Source organism: Manis pentadactyla, chromosome 15 (assembly GCF_030020395.1).
Source record: "Manis pentadactyla isolate mManPen7 chromosome 15, mManPen7.hap1, whole genome shotgun sequence".
Classification (NCBI taxonomy): Eukaryota; Metazoa; Chordata; class Mammalia; order Pholidota; family Manidae; genus Manis; species Manis pentadactyla.
In genome coordinates, this window is record NC_080033.1 from 11099206 (window position 1) to 11123846 (window position 24641).

A 24641-nucleotide genomic window follows, 5' to 3' on the forward strand; every position below is an offset into this window, starting at 1 on the left:
GTTCCTCCTTCCTAAGGTAGGCCTGTATTGCAATATACTTCCCTCTTAGCACAGCCTTCGCTGTGCCCCACAGATTTTGTGGTGTTGAATTATTGTTGTCATTTGTCTCCATATATTGCTTGATCTCTGTTTTTATTTGGTCATTGGTCCATTGATTATTTAGGAGCATGTTATTAGGCCTCCATGTGTTTGTGGGCTTTTTCATTTTCTTTGTGTAATTTATTTCTAGTTTTATATCTTTGTGATCTAAGAAGCTGGTTGGTACAATTTCAATCTTTTAAAATTTATTAAGGCTCTTTTTGTGGCCTTGTATATGATCTATTCTTGAAAATGTTCCATGTGCACTTGAGAAGAATGTACATACCGTTGCATTTGGATGAAGTGTTCAGTAGATGTCTGTTAGGTCCATCTGTTCTAATATGTTGTTCAGTGCCTCTGTCTCTTCACTTATTTTCTGCCTGGTTGATCTGTACTTTGGAGTGAGTGGTGTGCTGGAGTCTCTTAAAATGAAAGCATTGCATTCTATTTCCCCCTTTAATTGTTAGTATTTGTTTCATATATGTAGGTTATCCTGTGTTGGGTGCACAGATATTTATAATAATTATGTCTCCTTGTTGGACTGACCCCTTCATCATTATGTAATGTCCTTCTTTGTCTCTTGTTACTTTCTTTGTTTTGAAGTCTAATTTGATACAAGAACTGCAATACCTGCTTTTTTCTCCCTATTAGTTGCATGAAATATCTTTTTCCATACCTTTACTTTCAGTCTGTGTATGTCTTTGCATTTGAAGTGAGTCTCTTGTAGGCAGCATATAGATGGGTCTTGCTTTTTAATCCATTCAGTAACTCTGTGTCTTTTGATTGGTGCATTCAGACCATTTACATTTAGGGTGATTATCGATAGGTATGTACTTATTGCCATTGCAGGCTTTAGATTTGTGGTGACCAAAGGTTCAAGGGTAATTCCCTTACTATCTAACTGACTAATTTAATTCACTTCATATGTTATTACAAACACAACCTAAAGGGTTTTTTTTCCTCCCTTTTCTTCCTCCTCCATTCTTTATATATTATGTCCTCTTTGTCTATCCCTTGATTGACTTTGGCAGTAGTTGATTTTATTTTGCATCTGCTTAGTAATTAATTGTTGTACTTTGCTGTGGTTTTATTTCCCATGGTGACATGTATTTAGCCTTAGGAATACTTCCATCTATAGCAGTCCCTCCAAAATGCACTGTGGAGGTAGTTTGTGGGAGGTAAATTCTCTCAGCTTTTGCTTATCTGAAAATTGTTTAATGCCTCCTTCAGATTTAAATAATAACCTTGCCAAGTAGAGTATTCTTGGTTCAAGGCCCTTCTGTTTCATTGCATTAAACATATCATGCCACTCCCTTCTAGCCTGTAAGGTTTCTGTTGAGAAATATGATGATAGTCTGATGGGTTTCCGTTGTATGTGGTCTTTTTTCTCTCTCTAGCTGCTTTTAAAAGTCTGTCTTTATCCTTGATCTTTGCCATTTTAATTATTATATGTGTTGATGTTGTCTTCCTTGGGTCCCTTGTGTTGGGAGATCTGTGCACCTCCATGGCCTGAGAGACTATCTCCTTCCCTAGATTGGGAATGTTTTCAGCAATTACCTCCTCAATGACACTTTCTAACCCTTTTTCTCTCTTCTTCTTCTGGTACCCCTATAATGTGAATATTTTTCCATTTTGATTGGTCACACAGTTCTCTCAATATTATTTCATTTTTAGAGATCCTTTTTTCTCTCCATGCCTCAGCTTCTTTGTATTCCTCTTCTCTAATTTCTATTCCATTTACCATCTCTTCTAGTACATCTAATCTGCTTTTAAATCCCTCCATTGTATGTTTCATTTCAGATATGGAATTTCTTCATGATTCAATCTCCATCTTAAATTCATCCCTAAGTTCTTGAATATTTTTCTGTACCTCCATGAGAATGTTTATGATTTTTATTTTAAACTCTCTTTCAGGAAGACTGGTGAGTTCAGTTTCATTTGGCCCTTTTTCTGGGGTTTGTGAGATTTTGGTCTGAACCAGGTTCCTCTGACATTTCATAATTAATTCTAAGTGGTGCCCTCTATGCACAGAAGCTCTAGTCTCTGGAGCTGCTCAGCCCCTAGAGTGAGGTTGGGAGTTGTAGGGGAGTGGCGCTGGTGCCTGGGGGAGGAAAGAGCTGTTTCCTGATTCCTGGTTGCAGTGTCTGTCTCCAGTATCAGAGCCAGTGGGCTGAGCACACAGGTGTAAGCCTCTGTGCTTGGCATCTCTAGCTGTTGTAGGTGGGGCCTCCCTCTGGCTGGCCTGATGCCAGCGCAGTGACTGCTGGTTTGTGAGCAGGTGCTGGAGGGAGGCACAGCAGGCTGCATGTCACAGTGGGGGACCTCGGAGCTGAGTAGGCAGCCAGGGGGATGGAGTGCCTGAAGCTCCTCAGAGTTCCCACCTGGTGGGCAGAGCTCACCCAGACAACCTTTTCCGCCTATCCCTTCTCCTGAGTAGCAAGCTCCGTGCAAACCTGCCCCTTCAGCAGCCCTCTCACCGCTAGGAAGCCTCTCTGACCTCCTGCCTTTCCTTTGTCCCAGAGCAGCCAGATGTGGATCCCTGTCCTCCACAAATGGCCTGAATCTCAGTCTCTGAAGCACTCTTCCTGTCCCAGCTCCCCAACCCCACCAACCTCCAGAGCACCACACAATGTAGGTTTATGCTCCAAAGCAGCCCTCCAGGGCTGGGTATTCAGCAGTCTTAGGCTTCCACCCCCTTCCTGCTCCGTTTCATGAGGTCTGCTCTGTTCATGAAGTCTGTATGCAGTCTGGTGCAGCCTTCTTTCCTGTTGTTGTTTTAGGGCTAGTTGTTATTAACTATATTTTCACACTATACATGGTTTTGGGAGGAGTTCTCTGCCTCACCTCTCACGCCGCCATCTTGAATCCTTTGCTTTGTTTTTATATCCCACAAATAACTGAAATCATATGGTATATATCTTTCTCCACTTGGCTTATTTCACTGAGCATAATACCCTCTAGCTCCATCCATGTTGTAAGAGCACGAAATTTAGAGTCACACAATGCCATGACTAGGCTCCACCCTTATTAGTTGTGTAACCCAATGCAACTCACTTCCAACTCTTTGGGCCTTACTGAACTCATTTGTAAAATGGGGATAATAACGCTAACCTCATAGACTTCCTATGAGGGCTTTAATAACATTATGCTCACACTTCACACAGTAATATAGTAAGTTCAGTGAATGATATCATTATTAGCAGTACTAGTATTTAAATTAAAAACAGGAAGGATCACTTAAGATAATTATTTCGAAATGTTTTGAAAATAGAGGTGGTGGTTTCACAACACTGTGAATGTACTAAATGCCACCGCCTAGGGGGAAGAGGACAGAAAGCTGATCATGAGTCTGGCAGAGGGAGCAGGGGGTTTAGATGTCAAATACATCTGCCCTGCTCCAGCCACGTCCCATGTCCAAGGCCTGGCTGGTGCGGCTCTCTCTGCCTGTGTGCTCTCTTCTCTTCCCCTACCTAGAAATTTGTCCCACAAGACCCAGTTCAAAGGACATCTCCTCTACAATGCCTTCCCAGTCCTCAACCTAATCAGTAACTCATCATCAATTAATAATTATTACTAGTGGGATCACTGAGAACTTTAATTTACTGGAGTAAGTAAATTCTGGAGTAAGTGATATATGACTGGAATAAGGTGATATCTCATTGTGGTTTTGATTTGCATTTCCCCTGTTGTTAGTCTTATTGAGCATCTTCATGTGTCTGTTAGCCATCTCTATTTATTCTTTGAAAAAATGTCTACTCAGGTCCTCTCTCACTTTTTAGTCAGACTTTTTTTTGCTGTTGAGCTGTATGAGTTTTTTATATATTTTGGATATTAACCCCTTGTAAAATATCTCACGTGCAAATATATTCTCCCATTCAGTAGGTTGCCATTTGTTGACTGTTTCCCTTGCTGTGCAGGAGCATTGTAGTTTGATAAACTCTCAACCAAGTGGGTATAGAGGAGATAGACCATAACACAATGAAGCCATATATACAAACACACAACCTACATCATACTCAATGATGAAATCTGAAAGCTGAAAGGAATAGGAACAAGACAAGGATGCTCACTCTCACCACTTTTACTCAACACAGTACTGCATGTCCTAGCCACAACAGTCAGACAAGAAAAAGAAATAAAAAGTATCCAAAACGATACTATTCAGCCATAAGAAGAAAACAAATCCTACCATTTGCAACAACATGGATGGAGCTAGAGGGTACTATGCTCAGTGAAATAAGTCACACAGAGAAAGACAAGTAGCAAATGATTTCCCTCATTTGTGGCATATAACAGTGAAGCAAAACTGAAGGAATAAAACAGAAGCAGACTCACAAACTCCAAGAAGGGACTAGCGGTTACCAAAGGGGAAGGGTGGGGGAGGGCAGGTGGGGAGGGAGGGAGGAGGGGATTGAGGGGTATTATGATTAGTACACACGGTGTGGGAGGATCATGGGGAACACAGTGTAGCACAGAGAAGACAAGTAGTGATTCTGTTGCATCTTACTACACCGATGGGCAGTGACTTCAATGGGGCATGGGGGGCACTTGATCATATGGGTGAATGTAGTAACCACAATGTTTTCATGTGAAACCTTCATAAGAGTATATATCAATGATACCTTAATAAAAAAAAAAAGCATCCAAAACGGTAAGGAAGAAGTAAAATTGTCAATTTGCAGATCACATGATAATATACAGAGAGAGCTATATACACTCCACCAAAACACTGTTAGAAATAATAAATGAATTCATTAAGTCATAGAATACAGAAATCTGTTGCATTCCTATATACAAATAATGAACTGGCAGAATGAGAAACTCAATAAACAATCCCATTTACTATTGCATCAAAAAGAAAATACGTAGGAATAAATCTAATCAAGGAAGTGAAAGATCCATACTCTGAAAGCTCGAGGACACTGATGAAAGAAACTGAATATAACACAAATAAATGGAAAGACAACCTGTGCTCATGGACAGGAAGAATTAATATTGTTAAAATGGCCATACTACCCAAAGCAATCTACAGATTCAATGCAATCCCTATCAAAACACCAATGGCATTTTTCAATGAACTAGAGCAAATATACCAAAAATGTGTATGGGAACACACACCAAAAAAACAGAATAGCCAAAGCAATATTGAGAAAGATAGACAAAGTGGGAGTTATCAACTCCCCTGATTTCCAACTATGCTACAAAGCTACAGTAATCAGTTTGGTACTGGCACAAAAATAGACACATAGATTAGTAGAAAAGATTAGAGAGCCCAGAAATAAACATTACACTTCTATGGTCAATTAATATATGATAAAGGAGGCAAAAATATACAGTGGAGAAAAGATAATCTCTTCAATAAATGGTGTTGGGAAAACTGGACAGCTACATGCAAAAGAATGAAACCGGATCACTGTCTTATACCATCTACAAAAATAAATTCAAAATGGATCAAACACCTAAATAGAAAACCAGAAACCATAAAACTCCTAGAAGAAAACATAGGCAGTAAACTCTTGAATATCAGCATTAGCAATTTTTTTCTAGATATGTCTCTTCAGGCAAGGGAAACAAAAGCAAAACTTTTTTAAACAAGAGGGAATTACTTTTTAAGAAAGGAAATGGAGAGGGCGGAGCCAAGATGGTGGCGTGAGTAGAGCAGTGGAAATCTCCTACCAAAACCACATATATTTTTGAAAATACAACAAAGACAACTCTTCCTAAAAGAGAGACCAGAAGACACAGGACAACATCCAGACCACATCCACACCTGCGAGAACCCAGCGCCTCACGAAGGGGGTAAGATACAAGGCCCGGCCCGGCGGGACCCGAGCACCCCACACCCCAGCTCTGGGTGGGAGGAGAGGAGTCGGAGTGGGGAGGGAGAGGGAGCCCAGGAAGGCTAAACACCCAGCCCTAGCCATCCAGACCAGAGCACAGACACAGGGCGTGCGTGGGGTCCTGGATACTAGGGAAACAGGACAGTAAGACCTGTGAGTGGGTCTCTGCAGCCGGCACCCCGGGGACAAAGAAAAGCAAGTGCTTTTTGGAAGTCTTAAAGGGACAGGGACCCCAAAACCAGACGGAAGTGTCCTGAGACACTTAGTCCAGCAGCAGGGAACTCTGGGCACCCTAAACCCCTGGATAGCAGGGCAGCTCAGAGGCCCCTCACAGAGAGAAACAGCCTCCCAGCCATTCCCCCTCCAACGCGGCTCCACCGTATCGGAGCAGCAGCCCGCGGCAGGCCACGCATACAGCAACAGCGGAGATAAACTCCATAGCGGCCAGGCAAGAATCAGAAGCCACTTCGGCGCGCACCTGCCCAGCACAAGCCACTAGAGGTCGCTGTTCTCCCAGGAGGAAGGGCACAAACCAACAAAAAGGGAAGTTCTTCCAGCCGTCACTCATGCCAGCTCTGCAAACTATCTCTATTGCCATGAAAAGGCAAAATTTGAGGCAGACAAAGATTACAGAGACAACACCTGAGAAGGAGACAGACCTAACCAGTCTTCCTGAAAAAGAATTCAAAATAAAAATCATAAACATGCTGACGGAGACGCAGAGAAATATACAAGACCTAAGGGATGAAGTACGGAGGGAGATTACAGACGACAGGAAGGAGATTACAGAAGGGAAACAAACTCTGGAAGGATTTATAAGCAGAATGGATAAGATGCAAGAGGCCATTGATGGAATAGAAACCAGAGAACAGGAATGCATAGAAGCTGACATAGAGAGAGATAAAAGGATCTCCAGGAATAAAACAATATTAAGAGAACTGTGTGACCAATCCAAAAGGAACAATATCCATATTATATGGGTACCAGAAGAAGAAGAGAGAGAAAAAGGGATAGAAAGTGTCTTTGAAGAAATTGCTGAAAACTTCCCCAAACTGGGGGAGGAAATAATCGAACAGACCACAGAAATACACAGAACTCCCAACAGAAAGGACCCAAGGAGGACAACACCAAGACACATAATAATTAAAATGGCAAAGATCAAGGACAAGGACAGAGTTTTAAAGGCAGCTAGAGAGAAAAAGTTCACCTATAAGGGAAAACCCATCCGGCTATCATCAGACTTCTCAACAGAAACCCTACAGGCCAGAAGAGAATGGCATGATATATTTAATGCAATGAAACAGAAGGGCCTTGAACCAAGGATACTGTATCCAGCATTATTATCATTTAAATATGAAGGAGGGATTAAACAATCCCCAGACAAGCAAAAGTTGAGGGAATTTTCCTCCCACAAACCACCTCTACAGGGTATTCTAGAGGGACTATTCTAGATGGGAGCACTCCTAAGACTAAACAGATGGCACCAGAGAAAATAAAATCACAGCAAAGAAAGCAGACCAACCAAATACTAACTAAAGGCAAAAAATAAAATCAACTACCCACTAAAAGCAGTTAAAGGAAAGACAAAAGAGCACAGAATAAAACAACCAACATATAAAGAATGGAGGAGGAGGAATAAGAAGGGAGAGAAGAAAAGAATCTCCAGACAGTGTATATAACAGCTCAATAAGTGAGCGAAGGTAGGCAGTAAGATACTAAAGAAGCTAACCTTGAACCTTTGGTAACCATGAATCTAAAGCCTGCAATGGCAGTAAGTACATATCTTTCAATAGTCAATGGACTATTTACATTTCAAATGTAAATGGACTGAAAGAAAGGAAATGTAGCTGGACCAGGGCTGTGTTTGAATCCAAGCATAACTAAGACACGTGTATACAAGGTGGCCCATGTGCCTACAATCTGCAGCAGAATGCACACAAAAAAACATCCGTACACTCATGTACAACACCAGATGTGCACGCACACACATGGATGTGCATACATAGTCATGCATAAGGCAGAACACAGAGACACACATAAAGACATCCCCCAACAGGCATAACACAGTGTGTACTCATGTTTCCCACACATGGATACAGAGACTGGCATGCATCCAGGCACAAGGGCACAGACACATGCACACGCTGTCATGCATTCACACAGATGTACGTGTATAGACACGCTGAAACATACACACACATAGATATTCAGAGACACCCCAAGCATGCACCCAGCATGACCCACATACACAGATATAAACTTAAGGGGAAACATGGCAGAGGCCTTGAGCAGAACCCACTGGACAAAAGGGCACAAGACATAAAGATGGAGAAGCACATGACAGGGTGGAGGGCAGGCTGACTTGCAGGGAAGGAGAAGGAGCAAGACAGACTCAGAAACAAGGGGCAGAGGTGGAGAAAGAGAGATGGGAAAAGTCCATGCAGGGCTCCATGCCCACCAGAACAACCCAAGGGTCTAAGCCTGGCCCGTCCTTCTTCAGAACTGCCTAACCCACCACGCTTCCAGGAGGCCACCCAGCAGATCGATTTCCTATTCAGAGTTCCAGGGCTCAGGCTCAGCTGTGCTGAGGGAGGACTGTTAGAGAACCCCTTATCCATCTCCTTCATCCTGCCATTAATAACAAGAACAGCTAATGTTTACAGAACACTTACTGCCACGTACTTCACACGTATTAAACCAATGACTGCTCACCAAAATACATTAACAAGTAGGTACTATCATTGGCCCCATTTAGGCTGAGAGAGGTGAGATTACCTGTCCAAGGTCACACAACAAAGAGAGGGATAAGGGAATCTAATCCATGCTTAATCCTGCTCTTAATGGCTGTACCAGTGTCCACAAAAGGAAACTGAGGCCCAGCAAGGGAAGGGATTTTCCTGGGCTCACCACCAGGTCACTCTGGAAGCCAATACTCGGCCACCGCACCCCGGCACGTGTCCCGCCTCTGGGAGGTAAGGCGTGTGCTGACTGACACCGATCTCTCCCTCCACGTTCCAGGGCCATGAACAGCCCTAACTCCCTGGACCTCTCTGTCCCCAAGGACTTCTTCCAGCTTAGCCCTGCCCACCCCCTTCAAGCCCAGCTCATGGCAGCCTGTCTGACACTCAGTGCACTTTCTGGTGCCAACCTCACTGAGAAACAAACCCCTCAGACATCTACCTTCATCCTGGTCAAGGAACACAGGGAAGAGGAGGGGCGCAGGGTGCACCCGGCCCAGGTGCAGGCTGGTGACAGGGATTAGGGGGGCTGAGACCTGCAGGGCCTGTGCTAATCCTCCTTCCCTCCTCTTCCCCTTCCAAGACTAACAAACAACCTGCCTCCCTCTGCTTTCTTCTCTGCCTGTGTTCCCTCCCCACAGGGACTTGGAGCTCAGCAGCATGGATTGCTCTGAGCAAGATGCCAGTCCCGAGAGTGCCAGCCTCACCCACCTGCACTCGCCCAGGGTGAGAGGCGGCACGTAAGCAGAGGGGTCCAGCCATCAGAGCCCGCCCAAAGCCCATCGTGGTCCCCCTCAGGCCTTCATAGGACCTGTCTCAGCATCGGCCTGGGGCCCCTGTCAGAGCTGCTGGGACCAGCCTCACAGCCCACGTGCCCCCACCCTTATGCCCTCGGGACAAGACTCAAAGCCACCTGGGCCAAGGCTCAGAGCCTTCTTGGCACCAGAGGTGCCTCTATTAATGTTCTCCTTTATCAAGGTCACTGGCAACTGGCATTCAATCCTAGTGTTTACCCAGGGGCAAGCTCAGTGCCAACAGGACGCCCCTCCCGCCACGGGCCTACCTGATGTGAGAGCAGAACCTGCCAGTTAGTGTCCGTGTCCAGTGCTGACACCGTTCTCAGCACCCACCTGTTGCTAAACTTGGCCTCTGGGCCCCCAGGGTGTGTGAGGCCAGTGAATGGGGGGGAAGGGAGGAGGTTCAAGCCCCAGCTCCCTCATTTACTACCCGTGAGGCCTGGAGCAAGTGGCTTTAGGGAGTCTCTGTCTTCTGAACCACAAACTGAGGATAATAATGATCCAGCCCCACCGCTAGAGACTGGATACGATCAGGCAGACATAGACTTGACCTTCACAATGAGTGCTCACCAACAGGAAGCGCCCTCACTGAGGCGGAATGCCAGGGACGGCAGAGCAGGCCAGCCGGGCCACTCACGTTCCTCGGCTCCACCGTCAGCACCCCAGGGCCCATGTCTGTTCCCAACACTGCAGTTTACCCGGCTCTCTCCTGCTATAGCTCCCTGTGCCCTCTGGCAGCAGCCCTGACAAGCCAGGAATCCCGCCTGAAGGGAACTTCACGCGCCCCCAGTTATGACTGTCTTCCCAAATGCTCCCTTTCCATGGTGGGGAGACGCGGCCCCAGGAACGGGGAATAAGGGTAACAGAGCAGGAGAGACGGGAGCCCACTGGTGCCCCTGCCACTCTGTTTTCAGCCCTCCATGTACCCATGTATAAATGGGAAATACTAGTAATAACAATAATGAATGAAATGATATAATCACCATACCAATTCTCCTAAGGATTCAGGTAGGAGGCCAGTGGCTCTTTCTGCAAATGCTGACTCTTGAGACAGCTGGGATTTCTGACACCATACTGGGGGTTGTCACTACTATGCCCCAGTCTTGCCCAGTCCCTCTGCCAACTGCGACCCTGAGATTCTTCTGTTCTGTGGAAAGTTCCACTCGAATGTGACTCTGGACTTCTACCCCTTTCCCAAAAAGGATTGGCAGTTCTCTGACATGAATCCCGGCCTTGCTTTGAAGTTCTGAAGAGGATTTTGGGCATCAAGACATGGCACCGTGTCCAAACAAACCACGTCAACACCTGGGGTCATGTGCTGACTCATGAGTCTCCACGTGCTTCTCCTCCCAGAGACCCACACTCACAGCCCAAGGGCCTTCCTCACCCGAGACCCTCAGACCCAGTCCCTGGACTCTTCCCTCCTGAGGCCCTGACCCCTGCATCTCTCCTCAGGAAAGACCCCCAAATCCACATCCTATCTCTTCCCATACCCATAAATCTGGACCTTTAGATTCTTCCTTCTCAAGGCCCCCTAATACACAACTTTTGGGTTCCTTCTCACTGTGAGACCCCAATACAAAGCTCAGAAACACCCACTTGCAATTCCTCTAAAATGCTCAGTTCTGGAATTTGCCAACTGCCTCCCCCCCACGTCCATAGCACTTGGAAGCCCCCTCCCGAGGGGCCACAGAGTCAGTCTTGTGGCCATTCCTTGTTGATCTGCCCTGGTGTCCCCTCCTCCTCCCCTGTGTCCTCAGCTAGGCAGGGAGCACGGCTGGGGGTGTAGTCAGAAGGGGAAATGACACAGTTATATAATCTGGACCAAAGTCCGTCCTCTCCCAGGTGGTATAAAGGCAAACCATCCCAGCCATCACCATCTCACTGCCACCCTCGGTGCCACCATGCTGGCCTCGGGGCTGCTTCTGGTGGCTTTGCTTGCCTGCCTGACCGTCCTGGTCTTGATGTCCGCCTGGCGGCAGAGGAAGGTCTGGGGGAAGCTGCCTCCCGGGCCCACCCCACTGCCCTTCATCGGGAACTACCTGCAGCTGAACACAGAGCAGATGTACAACTCGCTCATGAAGGTGTCAGGAGGCGGGGAGATGGGTGCACTGCGGGGGGCGGGGGGCCTGCTCAGTGTGGTGGGGACTTTGTGGCAGGGACTTGGGTGGACCAGAGTCTTAGGACAGGGGAGTTCTGAAGGCTCAGCAGCAGGGTCCCTGCCAGGACAGACCAGCTCCTGGGGTGCCTGTCCCTTGACTGTCAAACCTGGGGGAAATGCATCCAGTACCTGCGGACTGGGCAGAGGCCAGTGCCCAGCAGGGGCTGCTCCCCGTAACCACACAACCCACCTCCACCAGATCAGCGAGCGCTACGGTCCGGTGTTCACCGTCCACCTGGGGCCCCGGCGGATCGTGGTGCTGTGTGGACACGAGGCTGTGAAGGAGGCGCTGGTGGACCAGGCTGAGGAATTCAGCGGGAGGGGCGAGCAGGCAACGTTCGACCGGCTCTTCAAAGGCTACGGTGAGGGGGATTGGGGTGAGGGTGTGGGGGTTCTGGTCAGGGAGGTTTGAGGGCTGGTTTGCCCAGCGATCCCCTCCTGACCCCTGCCCGTTCCGGGCTGCGGCACACACCTTGCTGCACCTTCTCTCCATCTCCATGCAGCGACTCACCTTTCTCCAGCTCCCCCCTCTCGGCCCACCTCCCCTCCCTCTGCCCCCGCCCCTCGGGGCCCCTCCCCATCTTACTCTCCCCCACAGGCGTGGTGTTCAGCAGTTGGGAGCGCGCTAAACAGCTCCGGCGCTTCTCCATCACCACGCTGCGCGACTTCGGCGTGGGCAAGCGCGGCATCGAGGAGCGCATCCAGGAGGAGGCGGGCTTCCTCGTCGAAGCCCTCCGGGGCACGCGCGGTGAGCCGGGGACCCCGCACTGTGCGGCACCAGGAGGGAAACAGCAGGGGCGGACCCGCCTTCTGGCCCCGGAAGGGACGGTTTGTGGGTGGAGGTCGGACTCCCAGCTCTGGGCCCTGGGGCTGCACTTTGGGCTGATCACCGACTGACTCACAGATCGCTGTCCCTCTGCGGCCCGCCCTCCCCAGGCGCCTTCATCGATCCCACTTACTTCCTGAGCCGAACTGTCTCCAATGTCATCAGTTCTATTGTCTTCGGGGACCGCTTTGACTACGAGGACAAAGAGTTCCTGTCGCTGCTCCGTATGATGCTGGGAGTCTTCCGGTTCACAGCGACATCCACGGGGCAGGTAACCCGACCCACCTGGCTCTGCCCCGTCTCTGGCACACCGCCCAGCTGCTCCCCCACACGGAGACAGGTGCCCCAAACCCCAGCCCCCTACAGACGGGGTCCCGTCCAAACCAGCTCCCAGTCTTGGGGAACTGAACGGATGCACCGGACCCCAGACAGGTGCCCAATATCCAGTCTCCAAGGACACCTGGGTATCAGGAGATGCTCCCCCAGCCCAAGAAGATGGAGAGAGAGAGAAGAAAACAAAACAAAAGAAAAAAAAACAAGAGCCTATGGGCAAGAGACACGTGCTGAGCCCAGCATGCCTCTCACCTGGGCAGGCACTCCCATCCTAACTTACCTTAAGATCTCACACGTACTCCCTGTTAAGATAGTCCATCTTTCCATCTGAGTTTCTTAACTCCCAGACAAGTGACCACCTCAGTCCACCTCCTGAGAACCTTGTGCTGCTTAAACACGGCCCACCACAGGCACTGGTAGTGCACAGGTGCCCCAAACCAGCCCACTGGAATATCCAGATAAGTGCCCACTACCCAGTACACTTAACGATCTCCTCATCTGGACAGGTACCACAACAAAGACCCTCACCTGGACAGATGGTTCCCCAAACACCTAGGATGTGTCTCCCAACCAGCCCAATCACTGACAGAGGTGACCCTATCACCCATGTGAATATCAGAACACCCGAACACTTGAGCCCCTGCACTCCATCCCCACATTAGGAGCTGAACGCTGTATGGATGCCCTCAAATCCACATCCCCTAAATATCAGGAGAGTAGTCTCCAGCTGAGCCCACCTGAATGTATAAACACCTAGAGACGTGATGCCCCCATTTCAGTCCAACCTGAATAACTTGACACCTGGACAGGTGTTGCCCTACCCAACCTCACACAGTAAGCCGGACACCTCCATCTGCTGCTCCCATCCAGCCTCCTCTAACATCAGAAACCGTGATATGTGCCCCTATCCATCTCTCCTAAATCTTTGGACAGGGGCCCTCACAGTAACCTCTTGTGGAAACTTAGGGATCTATTCCCACCTAGCCTCATCTAAATACCTAAACACCTGACAGGCACCTGTAACTTAGTGTCTTCCTCGCCCTGAGACAGGTCCCACTCCCACTGGGTCCTGGCCACTGAAACTGCCCTTCCTTCCCTCTCTCTCCCCACCCTCAGCTCTATGACATGTTCTACTCAGTCATGAACTACCTGCCAGGACCACAGCAACAGGCATTCAAGGACCTTAAGGGCCTGGAGGACTTCGTCACCAAGAAGGTGGAGCAGGACCAGCACACGCTGGACCCCAACTCCCCGCGGCACTTCATCGACTCCTTCCTCATCCGCATGAAGGAGGTACACCCAGCGGCCAGGGCCCAGAGGTCCCAAGCCAGGCAGATGGAAATCGGGTGTGGGTGGAGAACAGCAGGGGTCTATTCAAATTACTCCCCTCCCCACACACACCCTAATAATCTGCCGAACCCCAGTGTAGCTAACCATCACTGTTCCACCTCCTGAGCCCTCCCACCGGGCGGGGCGTGCCCGTGGGAGTCATAAGCGCAGCACTTGTGCACACTTCCCGGCACCAGGCGCTCCTTTAGTGCCTTGCCGTATTCACCTATTGCACACTCACAGCTCTTGCAGGAGGCTCTATTAGGACCCCAGTTGTACAGATGAGCAGACTGAGGCCCAGAGAGTATCAGTGGGCTGACTGAGGCCACACAGTGCGGAGGCAGGGCACCCAGGCTCAAACCCAGCTCTCTCGGACTCTGAGGCTGGTGCTTTTAGCTGCTGTGCTCTCTTACCTTTCATTTCCTCGCTATCAGACACACCTGTCAGGTGAACTGGGTTTACTGTTGGAGGGTCCCCACCCTCTGGATGTCAGTCTTCCTTCTGTGAGGAAAGGAGTTGGGGCTTTATAGAGTCTAAGTTCAAGGTGAAACGATCCGGGGAAGGATTTCTCCATAGTAAGCGGCAAGACTTCTAGTGAAGGGACAGGGTGCTGTAGCTTAAAGTTCTTCACGTCTCTCTGCCTCATTCTGTCATGCCGTCCCTGTCCCTCTTTCTCACTCACTGTGTCCCTCTTTCCCTCTCTTAATATTTCTACCACTGAACAGTCACAGCCGAGGCAGGCAGAAGAAGGCTCCCTCAGTCCAAGGCGGTCTGCGTCTAAGAGATTTGGGTCAACGGAAACCTCTCCCTCCCCTTGAAGGGCCCTGACAGCCCTGAGGAGAGGAGGCTCAGCCCGACACCCTCTTTCCCTGCAGGAGGGGAACAATCCCAACACGGAGTTTCATTGGAAGAACCTGGTGCTCACCACACTGAACATCTTCTTTGCCGGCACCGAGACCGTCAGCACAACCATGCGGTTTGCCTTACTGCTGCTTATGAAGCACCCAGATGTGGAGGGTAAGGCTGGAGGGGCAGGGAATGTGGGCCATGAACCCTCCAAATCACTGAACCGTCTGCAATGTGTCCACCTGCTTTAGATCCTCATGCCCTCAGACACACCATGTATGTGGACACTAACTAATATTCTACTGACATCCAGTTTCTCTAGCTGTTAAAATATTGGAAATACCTGAAGTGCTTGGTAAACAGCTCCTGTGCTGAGCCCACTGAGTGCCCACAGCCGGCTCATGATCCTCCCCCGAGACGCCTCCCTCACGCCTCCCCTGTGATTCTGGCAGGACCAGGTGAACAGAACCTGCACCCACAATGCACATGGCCTACGTCTGTGTTGAGTGATCCACATCCATGTCACACATAGATGTCATACATGTCATAATCCCGTTGTACACATTTGGACTACCGTCCCTGCCCTGAGACCCCTAGATGCCTAAACACAGTTTCCCTCCTCCCCCAGCCAAAGTCCATGAGGAGATTGACCGGGTCATTGGTAAGAACCGTCAGGCCAAGTTCGAGGACAGGGTCAAGATGCCCTACACAGACGCCGTGATCCACGAGATCCAAAGATATGCAGACACAGTCCCCATGTCAGTGGCCCACAGAGTCATCAAGGACACCAAGTTTCGAGACTTCCTCCTCCCTAAGGTGCGGGGCCGACCTGCCCAGAGGGACCTCCACCCACTTGCTGTGACCCAGCATCCCTCTCCCCTTACAGACTCTCCAGCCCTGGTCCCCCTCCCTCAGACAAAGGCTTCCCCAAACACCTGCCCCCTCCACCTTCCCACTCAGAGCTCCTGCTCCCGTGTCTCCCCCAGACCTCTTGCCTCTGGGAATATCAACCCCATTTCGCCAAGCCCCCTGCCTCAGGAGACACGAATATCATTTTGCCTCGTCTCCTGTCCCAGGGTCACGGACTCATGTCCCCCAGTCATCCTGCCTGGAGGGACATGAACCCCATGTGTCCCAAACATCCTGTCTCAGGGGACATGAACACCATCACCCCTGAACCCACTCCTTGGGAGACATGAACTGCATGTCCCCCAGCCCTTCTGTCCCTAGAGACACAGCGCCCATTCATGTTCTCAGGGGACACGAACCCCATGCCTGCTAAACCTCCTGCGTAGGGACATCCATCTCCTTCCTCAGAGGACCCCACTCCCATGCCTCTCCTTTTTCCTCACCTGGGGCACAGAATCCTCCCCCCCCACACACACCCCTCCTCCTCACCAGCTCCCTGTCTTCTCCCTGCCAGGGCACCGAGGTGTACCCAATGCTGGGCTCCGTGCTGAGAGACCCCAAGTTCTTCTCCAACCCCCAAGAATTCAAGCCCCAGCACTTCCTGGATGAGAAGGGGCAGTTTAAGAAGAGTGATGCTTTCATGCCCTTCTCCATCGGTAAGAGACCACTGCCTGCTGCCAAGCGACTCCCGAACCCTCAGCGGCCTCCTTCATCCCAGGCCACCCAAGCCTGGAAGTTCCTCTTACAATCTGCCCTGGAGCCAACCAGCTGCAGTCCACATGACCACCAAGTACCTGGGCCCAGACAAGAGGAAGGGACGCTGGCACCCCTTTCAGAGAGGAGGGAAATCAGGACCCAGAGTCGAGTCACTTAAAATCTTCAGATTGGTAGGAAAGGAGACGACAGCACAGCAGCCATATTTGAGTGTGTACTTGAGGAAAGGGTCATGTAAGGTTCCCACTGCCCCAGCCTGGTGGTGTGGCTCACGCCCATCCCACGGACGAGGGAAACTGAGGCTCACAGCGGGAGAGACCTCCCTGAAGGCTTCTCAGGCCCCCCTCCCCGGGGTGATGCGGCCGGGGTGGGTCGTGGGCGAGGCGGCAGGGATTACAGGCCGCGGCCGCCCCTCCCCCCGTCTCTTCAGGAAAGCGGAACTGTTTCGGAGAAGGCCTGGCCAGAATGGAGCTCTTTCTCTTCCTCACCACCATCATGCAGAACTTCCGCTTCAAGTCCTCGCAGTCTCCCCGGGACATCGACGTCTCCCCTAAATACGTGGGCTTTATCACCATCCCGCGCACCTACACCATGAGCTTCCAGCCTCGCTGAGCCGGGGCGGGGCTGGGGAGGCAGGGCTAGTGGGAGGAGCAAGGGTGGGCGGGGCACCGGGGCGGAGCCGAGGGGCGGAGCACAGTGGGCTCTGAGCATCGTGCTATGGACCCTTCGGAGGTGGGATGAGAGGAAGGAAACTCACTGTACTGTGAACGAGAAGAAATAACAACTAGTATTTTTTTAGCAAATGCTCTGTGTCATCTCTATGCTAAAAGCGTTAAACGCCCACCTCAATCCGCACAAACCTATGGAATGGGGAACAGCGTTCAAATCCCTTTTGCAGGTGACGAAGCTGAGGTTCAGCAAGTTTAAGTCTCTAGCTGAGGTCCCACGGAACACAAGAGCTCTCGGCACGTAGGCGAACACAGAACCGCGGGGAACGGCTGTACTTAGCCCCACGGTCCTTAGGGTAAATGCTTAAAATGCTCCCCTGCCTCATGTGAAATACACAAACTCAGTATATTATTTTGCACTGTGAACAGCTCTGTCCAGGGGATTTTTCCAGAGCCCTGGCAGGCAGCTGACCTGGCGTCCTTACACACTTGCCCACACTCATGCACCCTGTGGATGCTTGAGCATACTTGTGCCTCCCCGCCACCACCACCAGATAAGGCCACTCTGATCAGAGAAACATCTTAATGAAATGAGTGGGGGAGAGAAACACTTTCAAACAATGCCAGGATAACTGTGGTCACAGCATAGCCGTGTAAGTGTATTTGTGTGTGCGCAGGTATGTGATGAGCACTCATGTCTCCCAATGTACACATGAACTCATTTTTAAAATTATATTGATATACAATCTTTATTAGTTTCAAGCATACAACACATTGGTTCAACAGTTACCCATATTAAATTCTCTCTCCCACTAGTACAGCTACTGTCCTTTAACATACAAAGGTGTTGCAGAATCGTTGGCTGTATTCTCCATGGTGAACTGTTATCCCCGTGACCAACCTATGTTATGATTAAGAATTTTTGTGCCCCTTTATTCCCCTCAACTTCCCCACACACCCATCCCAACTCCTCCCCCATGGTAACCACCAGTCACTCCTCAGTGTCTATGAGTTTACTGCTATTTGATTCACTCTGTTTTGCTTTGTGTTTATATTCCACAAATAAGTGAAATGGTATGGTATTTGGCTTTCTTCACCTGGCTTATTTCACTGAGCATAATACCTTCTAGATCTATCCATGTTGTTGCAAATGGCAAGATTTCTTTTTTATGGCTGAATAATATCCCATTGTGTGTAAGTACCACATGTTCTTTATTCGTCTATTGATGGACACTTAGGTTGCTTCCATATCTAGGCTATTGTAAATAATGCAGCAATAAACATAGGGGTGCATATATCTTTTCAAAGTACTGATTTTGTCTTCTTCAGGTAAATTCCTAGAAGTGGAATTACTCCGTGTAATTCTTGGGTCAAATGGTATTTCTATTTTTAGTTTTTTGAGGAACCTCCACACTGCTTTCTACAGTGGCTGCACCAGTTCACATTCCCACCAGCAGTGTAGGAGGGTTCCTATTTCTCCACATCCTTGCTAACACTTGTTATTTCTTGCCTTTTGGATAGTGACGATTCTGACTGGTGTGAGGTGATATTTCATGGTGGTTTTGATTTGCATTTCATTGATGATTTTCAATGTGGAGAATCTTTTCAGGTTTCTGTTGGCCATCTGTATTTCTTCCTTAGAGAAATATCTGTTCACGTCTTCCACCCATTTCTTAATAGGGTTATTTGGGGTTTTTTTTGGTGTTGAGGTGTATGAGCTCTTTATATATTTTGGATAAATCAGTTATTAATATATTCCCCCATCATGTACGTTCCTTTTTGTTCTGCCGATAATGTCTTTTGTTGTACAGAAGCTTTTCAGTTGGATGTAGTCCCACTTGTTCATTTTTATTTTGTTGCCCTTGCCCGAGGAGATGTGTCCAGGAAAAAGTTGCTCATACTTGTGTTCAAGAGACTTTTGACTATGTTTCCTTCTAAGAGTTTTATGGTTTCATGTCTTACATTTAGATCTTTGATCCAACTGATTTTACTTTTGTATGGAGCTAGGCAGCAATCCAGTTTTATTCTCTTGTATGTAGCTGTCCAGTTTTCCCAATACCAGTTATTGAAGAGGCCATCTTTTCTCCATTGTGTATTCATGGCTCCTTTATCATATATTAATTGACCACATATATATAGGTTTGTATCTGGGCTCTCTGTTCCATTGATTATGGCTCTGTTCTTGTGCCAGTACCACATTGTTTTGATTACTGTAGCTTTGAAGTAAAGGAGCATAATCCCCCAAGCTTTGCTCTTTCTCAGGATTGCTTTGGCTTTGTGGGGTCCTTTGTGGTTCCATATGAATTTTAGAACTATTTGTTCTAGTTCATTGAAAAATGCTGTTGGCATTTTGATAGGGATTGCATTGAATCTGTAAATTGGTTTAGTCAGGATGGTCATGGGTCCTTTGTGGTTCCATATGAATTTTAGAACTATTTGTTCTAGTTCATTGAAAAATGCTGTTGGCATTTTGATAGGGATTGCATTGAATCTGTAAATTGGTTTAGTCAGGATGGTCATTTTGACAATATTAATTCTTCCTATCCATGAACACAGGATAGATTTTCATTTATTTGCATCTTTTAAAACTTCTCTCATGAGTTTCTTACAGTTTTCAGAGTATAGATCTTTGACTTCCTTCATTAGGTTTATTCCTAGGTATTTTATTCTTTTTGATGCAATTATAAATGGGTTTTTCTGATTTCTGTTTTCCTGATTTCTCTTTCTGCTAGTTCATTCTTAGTATGTAGGAATTCAAAAGATTTCTGTGCATTAATTTTGTATCCCACAACTTTGCTGAATCCACTTATCAGTTCTAAAAAAGTTTTTGGTGGAGTCTTTAGGGTTTAATATATCTATTTATGTATATCATGTCATCTGCTAATAATGACAGTTTAACTTCTTCCTTATCAATTTGGGTGCCTTTTATTTCTTTGTGTTGTCTGATTGCCATGACTAGGACCTCCACTACTATGTTGAATAAAAGTGGTGATAGTGGACATCCTTGTCTTGTCCCTGGTCTTAGAGGAAAAGCTTTCAGTTTTTCGCCATTGAATATGATGTAAGCTGAGGATTTGTTGTATATGGCCTTTATTATGTTGAGGTACAAACCCTCTGTGCCCGTTTTGTTGAGAGCTTTTATCATGAACAGATGCTGAATTTTGTCGAATGCTTTTTCAGCATCTATTGAGATGATCATGTGGTTTTTATCCTTCTTTTGTTAATGTGGTTTTTTGAATATTATACCATCCTTTCATCCCTGGAATAAATCCCACTTGGTTGTGATGGATGATCCTTTTGATGTATTTTTGAATTCTCTTTGCTAGTATTTTGTTGAGGATTTTTGCATCGATGTTCATCATGGATATTAGTCTATAATTTTCCTTTTTTGTAGTGTCTTTGCCTGGTTTTGGTATTAGAGTGATGTTGGCCTCATAGAATGAATTTGGAAACATTTCATCCTCTTCTACTTTTTGGAATACTTTAAAAAATATGGGAATTAGCTCTTTTTCAAATGTGTGATAGAATCAGCTGTGAAGCCATCTGGTCCTGGACTTCTGTTTGTTGGGAGCTTTTTTATTACCAGTTTGATTTCATTGCTGGTGACTGGTATTTTCAGATTTTCTGTTGCTTCCTGGGTCAGTCTTGGGAGGTTGTATTTTTCTAGAAATTTTTCCATCTCTTCTAGATTGTCCAATTTATTGGCATATAATTTTTCATAGTATTCTCTAATAAGTCTTGTATTTTTGTCATATCTGTTGTGACTATTTCTTCTTTGTTTCTAATTTTATTTGTGTACTCTCTTTTTTCCTGATAAATCTTGCTAGGGGTGTTCTTATTTTGTTTATTTTCTCAAAGAACCAGCCCTCAGTTTCATTAATTTTTTCTGTTGTTTTATTCGTCTCTATATTATCTATTCCTGCTCTCATCTTTATTATGTCCCTCCTTCTACTAACTTTGAGTTTCATTTGTTCTTTATCTAGTTTCTTTAATTGTCAATTTAGACTGTTTATTTGGGATTGTTCTTGCTCCTTGAAGTAAGCCTGTATCACTATGTACTTTCCTCTAAGAATGGGCTTTGCAGCATCCCACAAATATTGGACTGCTGTATTTTTGTCTCCATTTGTCTCTTTGTATTGCTTGACTTCTGTTTTAATTTGTTCATTATTTATTATTTAGAATAATATTTATTATTATTATTTACACTTATTATTTAGAAGCATGTTTAGCCTCCATGTGTTTATAGGCTTTTTTGTTTTCTTTGTGTAATTTTTTTCTAGTTTCATACCATTGTGGTCTTAGAAGCTGCTTGATACAATTTTAATCTTTTTAAATTTATTGAGGCTCTTTTTGTGGCCCAGTATGTGATCTATTCTGGAGAACATTCCATGTACACACTTGGGAAAAATGTGTATCGTGCTGCGTTTGGGTGGAGTGTTTTGTAGATATCTGTTGAGTCCATCTGATCCAATATATTATTCAGTGCCTCTGATTATTTATTTTCTGTCTGATTGATCTGTCTATTGATGTGAGTTGTGTGCTAAAGTCTCCTACAGTGAATGTGCTGTAATCTATTTCCCCCTTTATTTCTGTTAGTATTTGTTTTACATAATTAGGTGCTCCTATGTTGGATGCATAGATATTTATAATGGTTATATCGTCTTGTTGGACTGACCTCTTCATCATTATGGGATGTCCTTCTTTGTCTTTTGTTACTTTCTTTGTTTTGAAATCTATTTGTCTGACATAAGTACTCCTACTCCTGCTTTCTTCTCCCTGTACTTTGCATGGATGAAATACATTCTTCCATCCCTTCACTTTTAGTCCGTGTATGTCTTTGGGTCTGAATTGAGTCTCCTGTAGGCAGCATATAGATGGGTCTCATTTACTTTTCATTCTACCACACTATGTCTTCTGATTGGTGCATTTAGTCCATCTACATTTAAGGTAATTATTGATAGGTGTGCACTTTTGCCATTTTATTAACTGTTTTCTGTTTCTTTTTATAGCTCCTCTCTATTCCTTTCTTACACTTTTCTCTCGTTATTTGATGGTTTTCTTTAGTATTGTGGTTGGGTTTCTCTTTTTAAATTTTTCATGTATCTATTATTAGCTTTAGATTTGTGGCTACCAAAGGTTCAAGGATAGCTCTTGACTATATAACAGTCTGGATCAAGTTGCTGATTGCTGAATTTCAAACACAATCTAAAAGTATTGTTCTTCCTCCTACAAACTTTATGTAACAGATGTCACGATCTACATTTTTTGTGTATTCCTTGATTAATTTTATGGATAGTTGGTTTTGCTACTTTTGTTTTAATTTCATTCTTGCTTGGTAGTTAATTGGTCTCCTACCTTTACTGTGGGTTTATGTTCACTAGTTCCTATTAGCTCTAGGAAGATTTCCATCTACATCAGTCCTTTAGCATATCCAGTAATGCTGGGTTAGTTGTTATAAATTCTTTGAGCCTTCGTTTATCTGGAAATAGTTTAAACCCCACTTCAAATGTGAATGGCAATCTTTCTGGGTAGAGAATTCTTGGTTGAAAGTCCTTCTGTTTCAGTACATTAGATACTTCATGCCATTCCCTTTTGGCCTGTAAAGTTTCTACTGAGAAGTCTGCTGATAGCCTGATGGGGTTTCCCTTTTAAGTAATCTTTTGTCTCTCTCTGGCTGCTTTCAATACTCTCTCCCTATCCTTAATCTTTGCCATTTTAATTATTACATGTCTTGGTGCTGTCTTCCTGATTAGGGGCTTTCTGCACTTTTCATGACCTGAATGTCTATTTCCTTCCCCAGAGTGGGGACGTTTTCAACAATTATTTCCTCAAAGAAACTCTCTGTCTTTTTGTCTCTCTCATCTCCTTCTGGCACCCTTATTACATGAATACTGTTTCATTTGCATTGGTGACCCAGCTGTCTTAATCATTCTTTCATTACTACATTCTTTCCTTATCTTTTCTCTCTGTTCCTCAGCTTTGTTGTTTTCCTGATCTCTAATTTCCATCTCTTTGATTGTCTCTTCTACTTGTAGCAATGTATTACTCATTCCGTCCATTGTATGTTTCATTTCAGTTACTGTATTCTTCAGCTCTTGTAGCTCTTTGTTGAAGTCCTCCCTGAGATCTTTACTACATTTCTGCAGATCAGTGAGCACATTTATGACTTTTACTTTGAAATCTTTATCAAGGAGACTGGTGATCTCCAATTCATTTAGCCCTCTTTCTGGTGTCTTATCCTGTAGTTTTGTTTGGAACATAGTCCCCTGTCTCCTCATTTTGTCAGGTTTTCTGTGTTTCTTCCTTTGCATTAGATGGATCTGCTATGCTTCCTGGTCTAGAGAGTAATGGCCTTATGAAGAAGGTGTCCTGTGGTGCCCAGAAGCTCAGGACTCTTTCCTCTCAGGTGCCTGGTTCTCCTCTGCTGTGAAGCCCCAGCTGCTGTTGGTGGGCAGAGGGCAGGGTGGCCTTTCTGTCAGCGGACAGTGGTTTATCTCTGCCTGCTGAGGCCGGTGGTTTGCCTCAGGCAGCCCTTTGTGATCACAGCAGTGGCTTCTGCTGGGATCACTGTGAATGGAGCCCTTGGGATGGGCAGGACAGTTGTACAGCGAGTTGCACACTGGCAGGGTACACTGGGTCCAGGCAGTGGCAAGTTGCCAGGTTGTGGAACATGCCGGCTCTCAGCAGTGGCGGTGAGCTGCCCGATGGAAGAGCATGCAGACCCATGGAGGCAGTGGGTCATGAGGTGGAAGGGCATGCCGGGTTTGCAGAGGTGGCACGATGTGCATGGTGGGAGGGCGCGCTGACATGCACATGACTGGCTGTAGCTCGTTGCATGGTGGGAGACTGCACTGGTGGTGGAGACAGCTAGTCACACCGCTTTGGCTCTCAGCTGCTTCAGCAAGTGGCACAAGCACCCTCTAAGAGCAACGAGGTGCACCGCACCAGCCTTGGCTACCTGTGGGGAAGAAGGAACTCTCTGAGCTGGCTCCTGCAGGGGCCTCCCCATTTGGGCTGAAACAGGTGGTAAAAGGTGGGAGAGTCCTCCTCTGCCCACCAGGTAGCAAAGTCCAATGCTGCTCGGACGAATGGGCTGACACACAGGCAGTGTGCAAGGAAGTGTCTCAGGGATGAGCTGCCAGTGAGGGGGATGGAGACCCTGGGGCTCTCAAGAGTGCTCGCCCTGTTGCGCTGAGGGAGGGTTGTAGACGACAGTCTAAGTTTTCCTGCAGACATAGTTCCATCCAATCCTTAACCCCCTCTGACTCCCCTCCCACTGCTGGCAAGTCTTTCAAATGGCTGCCTCTGTATTGGCTCTCAGCGAGACCAGTGGAGTGTGCCTGTCCTTCACCGGCAGCTGGTGAATCAACCTCCCAGACTGTTCCAACTCTCCCTGGTATCC

General features: G+C 46.9%; 1 protein-coding gene across 1 annotated transcript; it reads left to right on the forward strand.

The window, feature by feature from the left end:
* The first annotated feature begins 11316 nt into the window (after positions 1-11316).
* On the forward strand, positions 11317-17656 carry LOC118918041 (cytochrome P450 2A10-like). The gene is made up of 9 exons (XM_036896429.2): positions 11317-11537; positions 11814-11976; positions 12213-12362; positions 12551-12711; positions 13890-14066; positions 14978-15119; positions 15577-15764; positions 16372-16513; positions 17002-17656. The coding sequence occupies exons 1-9, from the start codon at positions 11358-11360 to the stop codon at positions 17181-17183; spliced, it is 1485 nt and encodes a 494-aa protein (XP_036752324.2). The 5' UTR covers positions 11317-11357; the 3' UTR covers positions 17184-17656.
* The last annotated feature ends 6985 nt before the right edge of the window (positions 17657-24641 follow it).